Source organism: Ctenocephalides felis, unplaced genomic scaffold (genome assembly GCF_003426905.1).
Source record: "Ctenocephalides felis isolate EL2017-DRISC unplaced genomic scaffold, ASM342690v1 CF-g0.4_SCAFFOLD_03571, whole genome shotgun sequence".
Taxonomy (NCBI): Eukaryota; Metazoa; Arthropoda; class Insecta; order Siphonaptera; family Pulicidae; genus Ctenocephalides; species Ctenocephalides felis.
Window position 1 is genome coordinate 47,909,026 of NW_020539725.1, and position 23,142 is coordinate 47,932,167.

The following is a 23,142-nucleotide window of genomic DNA, read 5'->3' on the forward strand; positions in this document are numbered from 1 at the left end:
ATATAATGGTTAGGGTAGAAATATAACATCACTCCGTATAAAATTCATTTCTATCCATTTCATTCGAATAATACACTAATAGCACACTTGTACAGGTCGCCATAATGAATGCATGTGAAAAAAGTACTGTGTGTACAGGTGCATCCATGAAGAACGCCCCTTGAAAACAAAACTCAAAATATAAAATAGAGATGAAGGAGAATGCCTAATGACAGAAAATCTAAAACTTTTTCATATATTTGTGGTAATTTAATATATTATACTTTTTAGTTATATAATTGCTACTGAATTAAATGTAATATTAAAAGTGAGCATTTCAATCCGCAAAATATACCTACTACTAAAACTGCACTAAGTATGATAATCTTATAATATCTAATTATTAATGTAATTGTTAAGTATTATTAATAAAGAAATATTTTTTTATTACTTATTTCCATAAAAAAAAACTTACAATATTGACATAGCAATAATGAATGGCGTGGCGGGAATAGCTCAGTCAGTAGCGTGCCCGATTCACAATAAAATTAAAGAATTTGAATTGTTGATTTGAAATTGCATAAACATTGGAATAAAATGTACAAGTTAAAAATAGTTAATTTGAAATTGAATAAAATTTGAATTGTTGAGTTGAATTTGAATAAAAAGAAGAAGAAAAGCAAAAATTAGATTAAATAGAATATATATAAAAAGATAGTGTAAAAAATATATAAAAATAGTATAGAATATGAAATAGTCGACAAATTTGTAGTAAAAGTATCGTTATTTTGATTGATTGACAGATTTTTTTTATAATATTTAATATTTTTGCCACATATTAAATATGATAAAGTTGAAGAATAGATACGATAATATTGATACAAATTATATTTATTAAATTTATTTATTTAGTATAGAAAAAGAATTAAAATCAGTAATATTAACAATAATAAACAACTTATATACAAGTCAAAAGGAAATTACTAATAATAGTAATGTTAATTTAACAAATCTATAATCAGACGATAGTCTAAAAATTTACAGTAAGTAAATAAATATTTATAATGATTCAAGACTTTTAGCTAAAAAATGGATGAAAAATTCTACACTTTTCTGCTAATTACAAAGACACATTTTAGCCGGGGGGGAGGGGCACAACATTTTTATTATAACAACGGTAAGCAGTACGAAAAGGTTGGAAACTACTGTCTTATGGAGTTGCATCGAATGGCATTTGGATTTTTGAAGTCGTTTTTTTCAGAAAACGTCGACGAAAGGTCCAAAATCGGATCACATACATACACACACACTTTTTACAAATTTGGTCTCAATGGTAACCTGATTAACCTGAATCGCCGAAAAATCAAAACTTCAAAATCCAAAAATCAAGCAAGTCAAATTTTTTCGTAAAAAAAATTTGTCCCTCAGAAAGTTTCTAATAAACTAGCAAAATAAATTGGTATTTAAGATATTAAAAATTATAATTCTATTATATAAAATAATTCAAAAATTATTAAAATAATTAACTAATAAATTGTTGAATAAAAGTGATTTTATTACACTGTTTTTTAATCAAAGTTGATCAGTTTTGTTGAGAATGTTAGCCGTATCATTACATATTCATGCGTTTGCTGAAGTGGTAAATTTACATACTTCTCACATGCTAGGACAGAATTTATAACTGCAGTGATGAATACAAAATTAATGAAATCTGTATACAAAAATCTAAAAAAAATCCTGTCACATTCTGCTACAAACAAAAATTTAAGAGACAAAAATCATTCATTCAAAGGAATTATAAAAAATTCAAATACAGATCCAGGGAGTAATGCGAATAAATTAAAAAGCAGCTATGGTATCAATTGAAAATAGAAGTACTTAAATAATTAAAATAGAGATGTGATCAAAATTGACTAAGAAGAGTAGTTGAATTTTCAGAAATAATATAAATAAATTATTAACCTAGAAATAATTTAAACTTGTAGGTTTTTTATTAATATTTGATTCCTTGTTCGAAGCCCATGTATATAACTGTGCTGTTTATCTACTACGCTCTTTTAATATGTTATAGACAAAAGATATGCTTTTCTTTATCTCGTCAATAAATAAATAATATAGAGTTTCAAGATGTGTTCTCACGGACATATCTTTTGATATTATGTTTCCCATCTTCATCGTAGAAGTAATTCCGTCCCTTATAAGTGGTTTAAGTTGTTTCACTTAACATCAGAAAACAGACAAATATACATGTGTATATATATTTATACTTAGTAAAAGTAAATGTTTTCTTCTACTATACTATACTATACTATAATTTCACATATTTTTTAAAACCAACATTATAAACCTTGGAATTTTCTTCTCGAATATAATAAGCATTACAAAACAGCAAAAATTATAAAATATTTAATTAAGTTAGTCATTTTCCACCTTTTAGTACCGCGCTCACCCGTTCTTATAAAAAAAATGTTGTGCCCCCCTTAATTTTTTTTAACAACTTAATTTAATAAATACTCAACCGATATTATAATTTAATTATTAGACTACAAATTAATATGCAATGTTTGATAAAAATATACATAAAAAATTATTCCTTCATTTTTTATATTATTTCAAAATTTTTGGTAATTTAAAAATAGTATTTTGCAAACAGCTGTACGCCCCCTTAATTTTTGGTAATTTGAAAATAGTATTTTGCAAACAGCTGTAAACGCCCCCTTAAGATTCAGATTTTAGTACAAATCGGCTATAATTTTTTTATTCAATATTAAAACATATGCAAATTGCATAAAATCAAAAGTATTTAATAATAGCATCTCAAATTCTCCATTTTGCATTATAATATTATTAATAGCATTATTATTTTTTAAGCTCCTTAAAAAACAACTTACTGCTTTATTAAGATTCAGGTGAAAATAAAAATAATGAGAAAACTAAATAGATCGTTGGAAATCTGGTTAACTTTTTTTCTTTCATTTTTTCATGTATGTAAAAGCTATTTAAAAATCATACTAATAAATTCTAATAGTTGAGTTATCAAGAGTGTATATATAGTATTTAGGTTGCAATTATAAATATATTAATGTTTTGTTCTTTCAATTATCATTTTGCACCCTGCACTTTGTTTTAGTTAACATATCTATAATTATTAAAAATATTATAGATTTTGCCCGACCATAAATATATGCAATAAAATCTCATGTAAAGACATGTATTATTGTAAACTGAGGTAGCTAGAACATCGGACTGATCATATATAATTACTTCACATCTGCAACGTATAATAAAAATGTAATTTTTACTTAATTGATCGAATCAAGGCCAAACACATGTGCATGCCAAGATTTTCTTTGCAATTATAATCATTAACATCAACAGAGAAATAATATAAGAAATCTGTACATCGACATAATTGCAATTATTTTTAAAAAGTTTTTTTTTCATAATCGAGGTTTCATTTTTATTAGCTGAACGTAGGGTATGTTATAGTAATTGCAAAAAAAATCGAAAATAATTTTTTTAGCATAACTTTACATTTCAAAGGTTTCTGAATTCTGGCAAACCTTAAAAAGTGGATGCATGTGTGTATGTTCCGATACAATTTTTCACGCGAATCGATTGATTTGAATGATTCAAAAAACATTCGATTCGTATTGACGAGGAGACGGGTTGATTAGTTTTTGGCAAAGGCAGGTCTAGGCGTTTTGAAGATACTCAAACTATAGCAGTTTTTGCTCAAACCAAAAACAGAGCTTCCGAATTGAATGATTCAAACATTTCACTTGTATTGACGGAATGAAGAAGTGATTGAAGTTTTGGAAAGGCAGGCCCAGTGGTTTTGGAGATACGAATAAAATGGTTGAAAAACTGCTATTTGGCATTCAAAAATGATCATTAAACATATGCACATCAAATTATCAGATATTTTATAGAGATTTTAATAACAAGAACAAACTTTGTTCTAGTTTCTTTGGGTTCCTTACCAAGATTTATCAAAATTTTCAATATTTTTTTTTCAAAATTTTCAACAAAAAATGAATCTTTTAAAACTTTCCAATTACTCTACAAGAAGTTTCAGCAATTTGCTCTAAAGTACAATGCCATAGTACCACAAATTTTTATTTAGATTTTATAGAATTGAGCTTGACCGAGGTTGGGATTGAACTCGAGACTAGTTTGCGCTAGTCCATGTCCTTAGCCATTTACGCCAGACAAGCTCATTTTCAAAATTGAATTGATGATACTTTGAATGAACCAAGAACCAAAACCCAGGTATAAAATTTCCTACTAAATAAGTAGACTGCTTAGTCACAAATAATTCCTTACCAATACTTCAAAAGCCCCATGATGTTCGCTTATCCAATGCTTTTGTAGAAAAACCTTCCAAAATTGTTATGTATCAACTTTCCACGCACTCATTTTTCAATTCACCAATTTTATAACCACAAAAACACACACTAAACCACGGAAATTCACAACAGAACACTATTTTTGGAGCTGATTCCAATAAAACAAACCGTAATCCTCAACAATTCGCTGCGTAATGTCACTGATAACAAAATAATTGTAATTAAAGATCACTAACAAGTAAGTCAATATATGAGTCACAAATTATACCAAGAGGCAGTAAATATATTGATTCACAGTAATTGTTTGTAGGTGTTATTAATTGCGAAACACATATGTGTACTTTAATTTGATTAATCTAATCTTAAATCGTTGCGTTGCATTTGTTTTTTATCTTATCAAGGATTACAATACTACATTTGTTCCGATCAAACAAATCTGTGTTAATCAATGTAGAAGAAGTTTTTCTTCAAATGTTTTCTTAATTCCTCAGACAGTTTTTATGTCTTTGCCAGTTGATGTACAATATAATCTTGTTCTCATGTGCAATAAAATTCTATATTATCGCAATTAAATTTTCTCAGTATCCTATTTCCGTGTTCACGCACCGGTTCCTGAAATAACAATATTATTTCCGCTCGATAGTTCTCGACAAGTTTACAATTAACTGAAACGATCTAATTAATCGAATTAATTATAAAACGCCACTCATATGGGTAAATACTTCTTGAAATTATTATATTATTGATGGCTTTTTGTTAAAAGCTCACTGAGTCACTTTTCTGGGCCTCTTCCTGATGACTACTCCTGATTTGCTACTCCAACTATTTTAACCTTACTATTTTGTCACCAGGATGTTTAGATAAAAATAAATGTGTAATGTTGTTAATAATTTTGTCATACATTCAAACAAAGCACAGAAATTTTCCCAGGTAAATATTTCTATGACTGCACACGTTTTAATAACAAAATCGCATTTCTTCACGCATATTTGTTTACACACTTAATCCAAGAATTTTATGACAGAATGAATAATTTTCCATATAAAGTATTTGTAACCAGTATCACATGAGAATTTTGATGCTTTTAATTTTTTTTCCTGAAGACACTGATCACACACTGATTATGCAGATTTTCACTTTAACTGGTAATCCTCGCATGTCCTGATTTAACACTACATGTTTTGAAAATTTGTACTTCATCCCTCAGACCATGTTGTGAAAACTTGCATAAAGTCCTAACTCTATTTTATGTAAATTTCTGTCAATTATTTTTTTTTTGTATTTATTATCCTTCACATTTGTTTTATTAATACATTTTTTTTTACAAATTTCTTTATTAATTTTTGGTAGGTTCGACCTGACAGAAGGCCAAGAGCAGAGTAAACCAACCGCTCCGCGAGTAGTCGCTTGGCTCGTCTTCTTTTAACACAAATACCACGATGCATTCGTAGTAAATGCTTTTGTAGGGGAGACCAGGGCTGGTAGGCACAAGGTAATAATATAAGGGAACATTTGATATGTGTAAATCAAAGCAAATGAATAACTAGTGGTGCATGGCATCTTGCCTTAAGGCAAATTGCTGGAACTTTCCATACTAAAAATTAAAATTAATAAAAGATTCAATTTTTTTTTAGAACTCTGAAAAGAAATCGATTTTTGAGGTTTTTAAAATTTTTGAATAAAAATTGACCTTTTTAAAAAATTTGATTTTGACCTTTTTTTCAAAGCAATCGCAGCCTGAGCGTCGCGTCGCAGTATAACGAATAAACATTGGTACGGAACCCATAGAAAAGTAAACAAAATTGGTTTATATTATTAAAAAATCTATGTGATAACTTGATGTGCATATGTCTAATGATCATTTTTGAAACGTAAAGATATATAAAAATTTTCATTTTCGATTTTTTTCGATTACTATAACTTACCCTACGGTAAGTTAATAATCATCATGTTTATTGAATAAAATAATAGAAATAGAACGTTGTTTCTTAGGCATTTTTGAGAACCAGGTGATTTGGTCAACTTGTCACCGAGTTTTGTTTGCATCTATACATATAAATAAAATTGGAGATTATTAATAATATAGTAGAAAATTGGAATGATTATTTGTAAAATTGAAATAGGTATAGAATACTAATATAGGTATATGTGCTTGTCTTGTCCATATAAATAAATAAAATAAAATACTTTTTTCGAAATTTAAATAAACAATAAAAACATCAAAAAGTTCTTTACAATTTGTAGGATTCAAACCTAGCGCTTGGTTTGTGTTCTTAGAAGCTCTTTAATATGCAAATTTAAATTTGTATTTAAAAAGTATTATATTTTATGGATTGCTATTGATTTAAATTATTTATATTCATTATAAGTAATTTTGTAGAGTGCCCGTTACATTAATACTAAATTTTTGAATTTCTTTTTGGTCCGGCCAATATTCGAAGTGGCTGAATTAATTTTCTCAGGACTTTTATTGGCAGGTTGATGATGTAACTGTGCACAAATTAGGCTACTTTTTTTAAAAAAAATGTTTGTATTATTTTATCTTATCTCAACTAGCTGTACCCTCAATTTCATCTTGAAATTTAACAGAAAGTTAATTAGGTTATTTAGTTTTTTTTATTGGGTTTTTATCTTCTACCATACTTTAAATCAAAATTTGAAAAAAATTATATTTTTTTATATCTTATAACTTTTATATTGATTTAAAATATTTAGATACATTTTATTGCATTTATTTCTTACTTTGAGGGGAGAGGGGGAAGAGGGTTTTGATAAAAATCACGAAATATCACGTGTGGGAAGGGAATCTAGTAACATATCATGTATATATATTTTTTACCTGAATTCAAAACAAAATTCAATTTTTTTAAAAAAATAGCCAAAAAATTTTCGAATTTTTCTAAAAGTACGCGTGATATTGTGTGTGATAGAGTGGGGGAGGGGGGTAATTTAAATATGACAAAGGAAGCAGAAGAAATCCAAAAATTCTTAAAAATCGGTAACGTCATTATCAGTAGTGACTATAAATTAAGTACTTGTGAGTATATATATTCAGCTTTTACGTTAAAATTGCTTTATTATTTATATAAAATAGTGTAGTTGATATAGCTCAAAACATTTGTAGATTGAATATTTTATAAAATACATTTTTCAATGAAACTGATACAGAAAACTTAAAATTATTGTATTCCACGCCAATGAAGTCGCAGGTACATCCAGTAAACTATTTAACTTAATGAAACTTCTTAATTGTTGAAATAGGTGCAACTGCGGTTAAGACAAAAAATATACGTATACGTTTTCCTCTTTTTTTACCCAGTATAAACAATTATATTCAAAGACACAGAACGCAGATTCTTTCAATTTACAACCAGAGTTTTCCCGGTCTCCTCTAGAAGCATTTTACCACTTCGAAGGCACATGTTCATAATTCAAGCACAAGCTGAAATGAATAAGATGCATTCCACGTACAACCGGCAAATGTAAGGAATATGTGTAAAGTGTAAAACTCACGCAAATGAATAAAATTGCATATGTAACTGATTACCCCACATATTTGTATTATATTAAATATGAACAGTTATGAATATTGATAGAGGATGTTTTAACATTCATGAAATACTCGTAGACGAATACGAATTATTTTTTAAACATACGAAATTAATTAAAAACAACGAGCAAAAATATGAAGTAATGAATAGACTATAGATTGAATGTGTAGGTGCATCTTCAAATAGATAAGTGCATATATATAATTGTTTAATAATTAAAAAATGAGATTGAACGTTTGGTATATTATACCATTGCTATACTCCCACACACGTTTTATATTATTTTTGATTTCATTGATTGTTTTAATATTTGATTGTAGTAATTTGTCCTTTAAAATTTATGCATTTTCAGCAATATATGATAACTAGTATTAAATACAATAAAAATCAATAAACGAATTGAAATAATATTAAATTTGTAAACAAGAGATCTAAAAAATTAAAATTAGTTAAAACAAATATATTTTTGATATTTGTTATAGCAGTTTTTACTTGAATTTGTATTAATAGAACATAATATGTTGCATTATTGATTGCATTTAGTATGTTCTTTATAAAACGAAATAAACTAAAACGAAAATTTATCTAATTATAATTTGTTTGTTCATTGTATTTTGTTCAAAATTATGATGAATCCTAGAAATTATTACCTTAGTTCTTCACGAATTTGTAATACTCTATATTTCATGATCATATTATTACGTTAATAATTATTTAATTAGTAAAATAATTATTAATAAATTTAAATTTAAAACAAGTTTTTGAAATGGAAATTGCATTGTACTTGCATTTAAATAGAGACTTGATATTCTTAACATAAAGGATATAATGTTTCTACATTTTTAGAAAATTCATTATATTTTCAAATCTGTTAGTATTCCATATATTTTCTATTTTTGAATGTGTATAATTTACTAATTTAAAAATATGAAACACTGGCAAATTTTCTATAATATATATACATATTTATAAAAATGGATACTATATATTAGCTGAAAAACTACATTTTTTTGCTTGCATCGATATTTAAGTAAATAAAATAAATAAAAAAAATGATAATTTTTAATAGAGCATATTGATATAATCGTATACAAGAAAGAAATTATAAATAATAATTGTCATATAAAATAATAAAAAAAAAACAAGAAAAATAAATAAAAAATATTCATTGTTGCCAATTGAAATGTAATTTGTGTCTGATAGTGAGTCAATCAGACGTATTGTCTGGTAAAACGAGATACTAGAAAAGTATCTGAAAAAAAATTAATGCATTTTTTCGAAATTATATAATTATCAATAAAATATTGTGAATTTTATATCGAATGGTAAAACAACTACTGAGTTGTTTTTCCAACATGCCCTTTTAGTATACAATGTCCCTTTTCGGCCAACATTGTAAATTCATCAAATTTATTAAATGTCCTTAACTGGACAGTTGTAAATAAAAGGAATAAAAAAAATCGAAATTTGCTACATTAATTTTAGTAGGTTATATCGAAGCATATAGTTGGATGTAATGCTCCATAGTTGTAAATAAAAAGAAATAAAAAAAACATTACTACATTAATTTTAATAGATTATATCGAAGCATATAGTTGGATGTAATACTCCACAGTTGTAAATAAAAAAAAAAAAATCGAAATTTGCTACATTAATTTTAGTAGATTATATCGAAGCATACAGTCGGATGCTATGCTCTATAGTTTGATTTATATGTTCTTTGAGTTTGTTTTTACATCCCCCAATTAAAGAAGTAACCTTTAGTATTACTGGATTGGCCTTTATTTTAAGTTCATACCGAATGTAATTATTAATAAAGGAAGTATTATCATGCAAATCAAAAATAGTATAAAATAATTTGTTTGGGTCTAGCTTCGGCCCTGTTTTCCATAGTATTGTGAATACGCCATCGCATCGGGTTCTTAAGACGCATTCTTGACGGACAGGTATGCAAGGAGGCTCACAGCATACAGATACCTGATTGCGTCAGGTACAATCCGTCACAAAACATGTGTCAGAGTAGATACACACACACAAACACACAAATATATATACATATTACATATACAGAAATAAAACGCCGCCCTGCACATATGGTCAAAATATACGTTTATTTATTATATGCATTTGGAAAAATATTAGCAGTTTACTCTAGATGGAAAAAACGCTTTTGTATCATGAAAACCCACTATAAAATAAGGTGAAAAATATATAGCACAATTGACAATAAAAAAAACTTTGTAATGTACATAAATATCAGAGGGTAGATATTATATTAGAGTTTTTTAAAAAAAAACTTGGAGGCACCCAAGTATAACCCAAATTGGCTGACCCACCAAGACACCATATAGTAACAGAAGAAATTAGAAGACATGCATCTAAGTACTAGATAGAACTGGTAAAACCATCCAAATCAACTTGCGAAAGACTTGCTTTCCTCAAATATCCCCAAAAGATTAAAAAAAAAACTATGGAAATAATTAAATATGCAAAAATATATTTCCATGTATAAAAAAACATATATTAAATTTCGTTGATTATAAAACTTCACAAAATGTCATGACCATTTGTTTCTCTCAAATTCACTAGGCTTACTTGATTCCCAAAAATAAAACCGTTAGGATTTAGCATACTCAACATGTAATTTAGATTTATAATTATTTTCTGTATCTTCTTCCCAACTGATGTTTTTTATTAATTGAACATCGATCAAAACTTGAGGGTCTTATAAGTTGTAGTGATTTAACTTAGCTAACAACATTGGATTTATAGATGGTAACCAAAACAGTTACCGAAATACTAAGTAATAAATTTTATTATTGCAATTTCTGATTTGATGATTTTTTCTGTAATACTGAAAATGCTTCAATACCAAGTGAACCAATCAAGCCAATATCTCTACTTTTTAACATCAGGCTGCTAAAAGACATCAAACCTGGGACCTTTGATTCAAATCCCTTCGCTCTAACCCACTTGCCTACAGACAAGCCCATTTTATTTATAAATTGAAGTTATTGCAAATAATTTATTCTGAGCATAGTTAATCATATACTCTTACTTGCCTCATCTAGTATGTTTAAAAAGCTTTTTTATAGGTTGTGATAACCGGATCAAACATCAAACAAAAAATTTGTACTTCTGTAGAATAGTTGTTAATAGAATGTCTTATAATTTTTGAACTTTTCCAATATTTGAAAAAACTTTAATAACTAATGTGAATTTAGAGCATAATTTTAAACCGAATCAAACATCAAACAAGAAATTTATACATCTGTTAATATTTATATATCAATTTCTGAACTTTTCCAATACTTGAAAAAAACTTGAATGACTAATATAATTTTAAAGAGTAATTTTTATCCAAAATACTTATCCATTATATACGATTAATCAGAAGAATAAAAGCGGAAGTTTTATTCCCGAGCAATGATTAAATAACAATAATAACACACCTACACAGCCTGACAATCTCTAAAAAATATGCCCGGTTATAACAGTGTGAACGCTCATTTAATATTAATTTTGAACAATACAGCATTGTTTAATTCCTGAGAGAATCAGAAAATATTTTCCGAATCACCAAAGTTTGAATAAACTGAATTTAAGTTATTTGTTTTATTATGATTGTTGTTATATAATATCATGTGTGTCGAGAGCAACGCCCTGATGCTGTAAACGTTAAATATATTGCAAACAAATGGTGCAAATTAATATTTTTGATTATCATTCATAAAAAGCAGTACTGTTTTTCAAGGTAACGATTGTATAAGAAATTATTATTTATAAAACAATATGTTTTCAAATGAAACTTAAGATTAATAAAAATAAAGATAATTATAATTATATTTATTTTATCTCGAAAGACAAAACCGTGATTATAATTTATATCTTCCCAAAAATACTTGACTCATACCTAAGCGAATTTTGCAATATGAGCCTGGAGGAGATATATATTTAAGGTAACCATATCTTTTATTTCAAAATTGACACTGAAACTTACAGAGAGGGTGAGGAAACACCTCTCACCCTCAATTGGCAACAATTAACTAAAGAAATATAATGAAATCATATCGTTGTTCTTATTATTAACTTTCCGCAGGGTAAGTTATAGTGATCGCTAAAAAACGAAAATGAAATTTTTTATATATCTTTACTTTACATTTTAAAGGTTTCTGAACATTCGGGCATACCTTAAAAAATGGATGTATGTGTGTGTGTGACGATTTCGGGAACACGGGTCAACCGATTTGAATAATTCAAAAAATATTCGGTTCAAATTGCCTACAATTATTTTTGCAATTCGGTTTGTATTGATAAGGAGGAGTGCTGATTAGTTTTTGGCAAAGGCAAGTCTAGCCGTTTTGGAGATACGGAGCAAAAAGTGCCAAAAATGGTAACTCAGTTTTTGAGAGAACGGAACGTACGATTAGAATAATCAAAAAAAAACATTTGATTTGAATCAATGAAGGACTGATTAAATTTTTGGGGAGGCAGGTCTAGCGGAGATCTTCGGAGATCCAATAAAAAAAGTGAAAAAATATTAGAGACTCCCCAACTATGTCCCAAATTGGCTGATCCACCAAGGCACCAATATATGTATATACATACAGTAACAGAAGAAATCACAAGACTTCCAAGACTCAACTTGCGAAAGACTTTCTTTCCTCAAACATCCCCAGAAGACGAGAAAGAACAAAACCATTGCATTTAGCATAGTCAACAAGTAATTTAAATTTATTATTATTTTTTCAGTATCTTCTTTCCACCTGACAACTACTGGGTTGTTACCCAGTTCTAGAATATTGTCTTTACAAATTATTCACCAAAATTACTGAATGCTTTTACAGGCAGGTTGCCATTATATGGATACAAAGTTTTATATTATACAATTCTTGAACTATTGTTTTTATGTCGTAAAAAATTGCACAGTAGTGTAAACAATACTTGATCCTCGCTAAAATATAACAGTTCCTATTTTTAGCGCCAGTTTCTTTAGCAAACTAAGAAATGGATTATGCTCGGGAGTGACTGAACGCTTTGTAATCTCGATACTATACGCTCGGTCGCAAATATGTATTGTTTTGTAATCTGATAATTTCATACATGCCACTTCAAATACACACATCTAAATATTTTCATATGTATATTAAAACATCTAATACGTCTGCATGATGTTGTTTCATGTATTGGAATGTATACATGTTAAAAATTATCTTAACGCCTTGTCTCCATGTCGATTTTCCCATACAGAACATTTCACGATATGAACAAGCTTTGTTTTGCATGCTAATGTATCCCAGGTTAAGAATATGCAATAGGATATATTCATAAACAAAGTGTTAAAAAATATATATGCATAGTTTTTTTTATTAGAACTGCAATCGGAATTTAAGGGTTCTAGCAGTTGTTGTAATAAATTCCTACCAAATAATTGTCCCAACTCTAGGTGATTAATTTTTATTATTATATTTTCTGCAATGGTGATGAATTTTTATTGATGCAGCAATGTAGAATAAGGGCTATTTTCACTTTGAAACATATTGCTATCTATATGTTACTACTGCTTGACATAAGGTTGCTCGGGGCGGGTTTCAAATTCTTATAATTAGTCCTTATAATCAGAAAAAAAATTACCAGCGCTTTATTGATTGAACTTCCATCATCTTGGCTTCTTAAATCTTAACCGAAACGAACTTAAGATATTGTATCAGAATAAAAGGTCGTAAACCCTTACCTGAAAAATACTTACGAGCACAATGAAATTTGTTTTTATTATTAAAATTTATGATTCTCAATAAGTCCGAGTATTGTTTTCGCTTGATGCAAAATGATTTACGATATTATTCTTTGTAAATGTGCCACGTCAATAATTATTATACATTTGAAACGAGAAAAGGTATTTACAAAACCATATTTTTATGAGCATCGACATACGTGCTCAAACTCTGATCGAATTGTAATAATACTAAGTTTCTTTTTACATCCACATAAGGGCAATAATGTATAATATACAATAATTAAACCCTCTATGGACCGAATTTTTGTTTTACATAAAAAATAAGGAAACAAAAAATCAGCAATCATCAGCCATACGCAAATGAAAAACAAAAAATTCTATTTAAACCCCAATTTGGTATTAATGAATTAAGAGACTTTCGAATCTCCGACTTATAATGTTCGCATTTCTGTTTATGAAAATGTTATTGAAAAGCCTAGCAATGGACATAAATATTGTTATTGGTTGTCTTGATAAAATTATAAAATTTATTATGCGTTGTTATCACACAAAAAAGCTATAATTATTTGGTAAAATATTGAAAAATTTAGTATATGACCTGAAACTTATGCGGGCTCATAAAGGGTTAGTAAGTTCAATAGTTGTTTGGTTAAAGTATGTACTTCAAAATAACAATTTTCATTGTACGCTAATTTACCTAATTTGCTACAAGACAATATTGGAAAACTTAAACAAATAAAAAAATGCGGAAGTCAGTGCAAATGCTGCAAAGCATTTTTTTTTTTCATTCCTGATAGTATTATGCAATATGAAGCAAACGTCAGAAACGATTTTACGACCAATAAAAAATTAACTGGAAAAATAATAGTAGGTAATTTGAAAACCCGCATACAATCAAAGTATTTTACTTGTCAACTTAAATTGGATAATTTTCTTAGTAACTGAGAACGAAGCCGGCCAACTGTTGGAAGCCATGTTAAAAATCTTGAGTAATTGCATTTATATATCTACAAGACGTTTTAGATTTTGTGAATAATGCTTATAAAATAAAAGATTAGTCTTGAGGACGTGGGCAAACATAAACGTGTCCCGGGTTCGATCCCAACTTCGGCCAAGCTCGATATCAAGCAATATTATATCAAATTTCCACTTGAGGTTACAGATCTCAAATACATATCTCATGCGAGAAACTTAATACTGTTATGCCATCTCTCGGATTCATCCCTTATTATAAAACAACACGTGGTAACACTAAAGGATTGGTACCCCTTTGGCAACACTATTTCCGCCACAGAGGAGCAAGGGCAGTTCATGAGCAGTCTCAATTCAACCATAATAGAAAACACTTGCATTTTTTATTGTAAATTCCGTCTGATTGTTCATAAATATATTCTATGTAATGTGTAAGTCTTTTATTTATTGTGAATTCATCATATTCTGCAAATTGGCACAACAATACGTTTTAAACAGTTAAAATTTTATTTCAATAATATCAATTCAAAATTCAACCATATTTTAATACATCTAGCTGTATTTAAATTTCTATCCAAAAATGAATATGTTAATCAATATTTATATTTGATGTTTTAATATTTATTAATGTTCACCAAATATTTTTATAAAAAATAAATTACAGAATTTGTTTCATATTTTACTAAAATTCCAAAGCTAAGGTCGATCGTTCTGGTAACATTTAATAAGACCAAAAACATGTAAATCACATCGACATAATTTTTCTAAGCCATTCAACTTCTAATGAAGCTCGTTTGAAAAATGTTTTCGTGATATATGGCAATCATAATTCAAAAATTCGATTTGCATATTTAAAATGTCTTTTTAATATAAATTATTGCCTTTAATTACCTCATACAGTTAATTTAACCAAATTTCAGAATATAAAGTGAAATATATATCTATGTGTGTGTGGAAATATGTGCGCTTCTCAATGTTTTATAAATTGCATATATTATATATATTAGCATAGCAAACTCATCATTCGAAGCTGTAAATTAATGGCCAGTTTCATGTTTTATAACACTATTAATCTGATTAGATTTATTCAAAAACCTGCTTGAAACATATCTGTGTTTTTTATGCAAATCTGTATAAAAAATCGCTGCTTATTTTACTATTGGTATAAAATTCGACTTTGAGTTAAATATTTAAGATTACTTCATTTTGACACAAAAATTATAATATGAACGAATTAGTTCAATCTAAACTCTTGTGCTTTTTTTTCAAAAATTATTAAATAAATATCAAAAATTTGGTTTAAATGTTTTTTTTTTAAATATTTGTATATTTCTCTGGTCAGTATATAGAATTTGATTATTTCATATTATTATACTAAACTTACTTATGTATACTTTTTAGCTCATTTTGTTCTCGATACTGTACAACTTTAAATTTTAATGTTTCAATTCAACGCATGGGATGTTAATTAGTCAAGCATATATGTGGCAACGTTTAATAAAACCATTATTAATAAAACGTTTAAATATTTTAATAATAAACTTTATTTATATAAAAAAAATTGTATTTGAGTTCAGATTCAAAAGATTATTTGAGTTCACATAGCCATAAAATGCCAAACATAAATTTTACGGTGCGAATAATAACATTCAGGAAAAAATTCTCTCACGGCTCCACTTAAGTACAAGTAGATAAATATTGAATCGTTCAATGCACACAGACATACACACACAAATATATTTAACTTTAACAACTACAATTTTAGTTCAGAGCTCCGTCATGACGGTCATGAGCAACCAGATGTCAAGCAGTAGTGACACCAGTTTTCACTTATCGAAGCCCTTACCCGGCATTGCTGCATCAATAAAAAATCATTACTATTACAGAAATTGTAATAATAAAAAAATCGTCACAAAGATATGGGGCAACTCCCAGTTATTACAACCGGTCAGGGGTCCATAAAGTTATAATCGCTATTCAAATACTAAAAGATCAATTGCAATTTCATGAAACATAGTAAGAATTCATCCATTTTAGTTCCCATGAACGATATCCGATGACCGAGTCATATAGTTGCACAAAAAATGTGTTCGACTAAAATGTAAGGAAAGGCTATAATTCTGGGAACGATTTGGGCTTTTAGGTTCAAAATTTGCAGACGTGAGCAAACACTGCAGATTGGAAGCTTTGAACGTGCTAATAACAAAAGACGTTAAGGTAAGTGACCAGAACAGAACGTCTGGGCTGGGAAAGGTACGTGGGTCATTGTGTATGCATAAAACTCCTTGTGTAGGAAAAGAAATAAATATATTTACATTTTGCACATTCGTGTAATTATATGCTTTCATCTTAGATAAATAGTCTTAAAATTTGTATCAAATTTGGAATTGTCACTGTCAGAATAATCTCATTTTTTGAAACCAGAATGCATCTATTATAAGGAGAGAATATTATAGATCAATTTTAAAATATCTCCAAAACAATTCAATTGGAGACAATTCAAATCGAGGTAAGTTTCAAAATTAGTATTCATATCCAAATTGGTATATATAATTATTCCATTAATAGTTTACAAAATGTACATAATTTAAACTGATTTTTTAACACACCAAATAGCACAACTAATTCATAACTTTGCAATGACATTTAAATAGAATTTCTCAGAATATAAATTGAACGGAAGGTAATCTTTTAGTAGTCTACTCTTTTTTATACATTTTCTCAATTTTCTAAAAGCGTTCATACAGCCGCCAAGCAAGCGGAAATTGACAATAATTTTTAAATTTGAAATATAAAATCAATGAGATAGGAGAAACATAAATCAATAAATAACTTTTCACAACTTGTGAAAATAAAGTTAACTTAAGGTATATAGTAGGACAGAAGCAAAAGTAGGGGATAGGATGCAACTTAACTTCTTGTATGTGTTATCAAAGAGATATCAGAAAGTTGCACTGACGATAAAATTGTTATTCGACAATTGTGCGTTTTGGAAGTTAGGTTTTATGTGTAAATCACCTGAGCAAATTCATGGCTTTTTGACAGCTCATGGCTACCAACTCATACGATACCAACAAAGCCTTGCCATACTATTACTGTTTTAACCGAGAATTGGATACTTAGTTTCTCCTCACTTCCCCTTTGATAAAAACACCAAAATTTGCTTTAAGTCATAATGGTAAATATCAATAAATAGATAATTATCCAAAGATGTAAAAAAAATCCTTATTCTACCAAACTGTTCATAAGAAATTCATTTAAATTACCTATAAGAAAACGGTCTCGAGAGTACACCTCGAGACTTCACACCCACGCAAAGTGTATTCATAACGTATGCTTTTATTATTTCTTTTTCGAACATTTCATTTTTATTTTCGTTCGATTTTTTCTTTACCTTTTAGTTCGGCTGCTTCGCTTTTTAAATCACACGGTCACAAAAGATTTGAAACGGTCACGCATATGACGACGTGCGACGTCTACCAGTGCACCGTATCTGGTTCCAAACAATGCAACAGCGCAACTTCAACCGACTTTTTTCAAATACCTAAGGGCTATTTCACACGATTAAGATGAAATACACATGAGACAAATTAGAGTGTACCATATTCGGGGATAATTGTTTCCAGAAACGCACACATGAAACAATGTAATCGTATGAGTAACAAAATTACGTTTAAAATAATAACTAGCTGTAAGTTGCCTTTTGCCTTAAGGTAAGTTGCATGAACTTTCCAAAATGTATAAATAATCCACCTAATCAAGTATTATTTGTTTTATATATGATCTACCTATATACCAGTCTACCTGTCAACCAGTCTACCTGTCAACCAGTCTACCTGTCAACCTATTTACCTGTCTACCTTTCCACGGTAGACCATCTGTATACCTATCTACATAACCACCTGTCTACCACCAGACTTGATTACATGCCAACATTTTTACTTTTCTACCTGTTGAGCTATCTACATATTTGCCAGTAATTCTATTTATATAGAAATCAACAATAATTATTTATAATAATCATATTGACAAACAAGTATCAATATTTTAATTTTTTTTCTGTATCTCCGAAACCGCTAGACCTGCCTTCCACAAAATTTAACAAACACAAAAAATTATTTCCATACATACATACATATATACATACACACACACATCCATCCATTCCTTCTAAGGTATGCCAAAATGTTCAAAAAAAAAATTAAATTTTATTTTCAATATTTTTGCGATTACTGAAACTTGCTCTATGGGAAGTTAATAAATAATTATTCTGGTTAGTAAGAAGTCTAGGATACAATGAATTTCAGCATTTTTTTTTTGCAAAATATTTAACTTATTATAATTAATTATCTTTTATCCACCTGCAACATCTACGAAAATAATCTATTCCATACATGATATGTCCTCGTCGGATTATGCATCTAACGAACTATGCATGCCGTATACGTTTCATCATAAATGCGAAACTCGAGACAGAAAATATAAAGACACGAAAAAAAGAATTTCTGGAATCTCCTATCTTTTCAATCCTGATTCCGAAAAGGATCTTCCGGCCATTGTTAACTTTTTATACACATGCGTTTATATATCATTTGTATACACTTGTGTTATAACGAGGGCTTTTCGCTTCGGGGATGCATGACGTCGAAAAATATACACGAGTATGTTATGTAGATGGAGAACACGATGGATAATTAATTGTTTTAGTGTAAATATTTGCATTTGTACTTAAATACCAAATATTACAAATAAATTCTAAACATTTGCGATAACATATTTTCTTTTTTTATAATATCTGCGTCAATTCCATTATGGCATCAGCAAATTTTTGGAAGTACTTAGAATGTCTTAATCTAAATCGAATGCCAATCCAGTGATTGGACGTCCGGGTCTAATGATAACTTCTCTGCTAATGCAATTACATATGTATATTGATGTTCATATTATTTATATATCAGCTATATGTGTGAGTAGATAAAAACTTTTATAGACTTTTCTCACAATGTTCTCAGAAATCTACCTGCAAGTTCTTACTTGTAAAAAGTTCTCATTCAAACCCAGTCAGCTGTTAGAGTACATAATGACAGATCTTAAATCTTATTTGGAATCAAAAATAAAAGCCGCAACTGGGTATTCAGAAATTGATACTACTCATAATAGTAGTGTCGAAAATTGACATGACAAAGTTATTTGAGTATCATTTCATCGGTTGCAATATTACAGACACTCAATACACATCATCAATAACAGCATTTCAGGGAACTGACTTTTTTACTCGTCGGAATAAAACTTTTTTTATTTTCGTCGATACCTTATTAACTCCCCGTAGGGATTGTAATGGGTCGAAAATCGAATATGACATGACTCCGCTCGGATGTGACTCCGCTCGGATGCGACTCCGTTCAGATATGACCCCGCTTGAATATGACTCCGCTCGGATATGACTACGTCTGGATATAACTCCGGCCGGATATGATATCCGACCGGAGTTATATCCGAGCGGAGTCATATCCGACCGGATTTATATCCGAGCGGAGTCGTATCCAAACGGAGTCATATCCGGCCGGAGTTATATCCAGACGTAGTCATATCCGAGCGGAGTCATTCAAGCGGGGTCATATCTGAACGGAGTCACATCCGAGCGGAGTCATATCCGACCGGAGTTATATCCGAGCGGAGTCGTATCCAAACGGAGTCATATCCGGCCGGAGTTATATCCAGACGTAGTCATATCCGAGCGGAGTCATATTCAAGCGGGGTCATATCTGAACGGAGTCGCATCCGAGCGGAGTCATATCCGAACGGAGTCATATCCGACCGGAGTTATATCCGACCGGAGTCATATCCGACCGGAGTTATATCCGACCGGAGTTATATCCGGCCGGAATCATATCCGACCGGAGTTATATCCGACCGGAGTCATATCCGACCGGAGTCATATTCGACCGGGGTCATATCCGACCGGAGTTATATCCGACTAGAGTTATATCCGACCGGAGTCATATCCGACTGGAGTCATATCCGGCCGGAGTTATATCCGACCGGAGTCATATCCGACCGGAGTTATATCCGACCGGAGTTATATCCGACCGGAGTCATATCCGACCGGAGTCATATCCAAGCGGAGTCATATCCGACCGGAGTTATATCCAACCGGAGTCATATCCGACCGGAGTTATATCCGACCGGAGTTATATCCGGCCGGAATCATATCCGGCCGGAATCATATCCGACCGGAGTTATATCCGACCGGAATCATATCCCACCGGAGTTATATCCGGCCGGAATCATATCCGACCGGAGTTATAACCGACCGGAGTCATATACGACCGGAGTCATATCCGACCGGAGTCATATCCGAGCGGAGTTATATCCGACCGGAGTTATATCCGAGCGGAGTCATATCCGACCGGAGTTATATCCGAGCGGAGTCATATCCGATTGTAATCATATCCGACTAAAGTTATATCCGACCGGAGTTATATCCGACCGGAGTTATATCCGGCCGGAGTCAAATCCGACCGGAGTTATATCCGGCCGGAGTCATATCCGACCGGAGTCATATCCGACCGGAGTTATATCCGGCCGGAATCATATCCGACCGGAGTTATATCCGACCGGAGTTATATCCGACCGGAGTCATATCCGACCGGAGTTATATCCGAGCTGAGTCATATCCGAGCTGAGTCATATCCGACCGGAGTTATATCCGACCGGAGTTATATCCGACCGGAGTCATATCCGACCGGAGTTATATCCGAGCGGAGTTATATCCGAGCGGAGTTATATCCGAGCGGAGTTATATCCGAGCGGAGTTATATCCGACCGGAGTCATATCCGACTGGAGTCATAATTGACCAGAGTTATATCCGACCGGAGTTATATCCGGCCGGCGTCATATCGGACCGGAGTTATATCCGGCCGGAGTCATATCCGACCGGAATCATATCCGACCGGAGTTATATCCGACCGGAGTTATATCCGGCCTGAGTTATATCCGAGCGGAGTCGTATCCGAGCGGAGTCATATCCGAGCGGAGTCATATCCGGGCGGAGTTATATCCGACCGGAGTTATATCCGAGCGGAGTTATATTCGACCGGAGTTATATCCGACCGGAGTCATATCCGACCGGAGTTATATTCGACCGGAGTTATATCCGACCGGAGTCATATCCTAACGGAGTTATATCCGACCGGAGTCATATCTGACCGGAGTTATATCCGACCGGAGTTATATCCGACCGGAGTCGTATCCGACCGGAATCATATCCGACCGGAATCATATCCGACCGGAGTCCAAAACCGGAAATAACTCCAGTCGGATATGACTCCGGTCGGATATGACTCCGGTCGGATATGACTCCGGTCGGATATGACTCCGCTCGGATATGACTCCAGTCGGATATGACTCCGCTCGGATATGACTCCGCTCGGATATGACTCCGGCCGGATATGAATCCAGTCGAACTGATTATTTTTATTCTTCGAATGTTAAATAACGGTACGGAATGTTGCAGCAATTTGCCTTAAGGCTCGATGCCATGCGCCCCACTAGTTATTTTTTGAAACTGTTATTATTTTTTATACTGAAGATGAGTAAAACCCAAGCTCAAACCCTACTACATATTTCTAGAAAACAACATAGTGATTGAACATTATCGTTCTGTTAAGATTATGTTAAAAATTTTCCTAATTGTGTTGTGAACAAATATTGCAGCAATGCACTAAAAGACCGCATGTTTGAGAAATAAAAATCTGATACCACTACTGTTTGAGACAAACTGGCCAAGGTGGGTATCGAATTCAGAACAAGTGGTTTCTGAATCGATCATACCGAAGAGACATGGCCAGCACTCGATAATAATTTTGAGACACAGAAAAAATGTTGGGGTGTGGTTGAGTACTGATTGTGAGACATGCCCAGGAAGATTATTATAGGTATAGTTACACATACGAGAATAAAAACGAGCTGCACTTTCTCATATGATCTTCGTCATTGCGATAAAGATCATGTCACCATGCATAAAATAAAGGTGTGTCGAAACTTAAACTTGATTTATTTAAAAAATATGCATTGAATGATATTGTAGGCAGGCAACAATGTCATTCTGGCTGTTAGTTTCCTGCCCAAATAATATAATGTGAACTCATGATAATTATTCAATGTGATGATAAAATAAATTTAGGCATTTTTTAAGTTTCTTGTTTATCAGACAATTTTGATGGTTTTAAGATCGCATACAGATAGTCCAAAAATTATCAGAAAATTAAATAGTGGTTCGAACGATATTTATATATTTATCAATCAGATCCTGGTAAAAAATGAGAATAAGAAATATGTATTTTTACTTTGAAAACAAAATCAATCATTTGCCGTAAGAATCCTGGAAATATTTTTTTTATATTGGAAACTATTTTGTTTTGCAAATTACCGTTATTAATAATATAATGCGATAGTACAAAAAACATATGAAAAAGAAAATAGTTTGCTGAAACCAGATAGCTGTTTTACTATGAAATTTATTACTATACGAAACAAACAAGTTGTGTACAC

General features: G+C 30.8%; 1 protein-coding gene across 3 annotated transcripts in view; it reads right to left on the bottom strand.

The window, feature by feature from the left end:
• LOC113386904 (MAGUK p55 subfamily member 5-like) overlaps positions 1 to 23,142 on the bottom strand; it is a 98,613-nt gene that overhangs the window by 31,235 nt on the left and 44,236 nt on the right. For 2 of the 3 annotated variants that reach the window (XM_026624660.1, XM_026624659.1), the window contains exon 1: positions 4,306 to 4,515. The exons of the other annotated variant lie outside the window; for it this stretch is intronic. In XM_026624660.1, coding sequence (XP_026480445.1) covers positions 4,306 to 4,325 — 20 coding nt within the window. In that variant the 5' untranslated portion in view covers positions 4,326 to 4,515. Of the gene's footprint in view, positions 1 to 4,305; positions 4,516 to 23,142 lie in introns of those variants that run through there. 3 annotated transcript variants of the gene reach the window in all.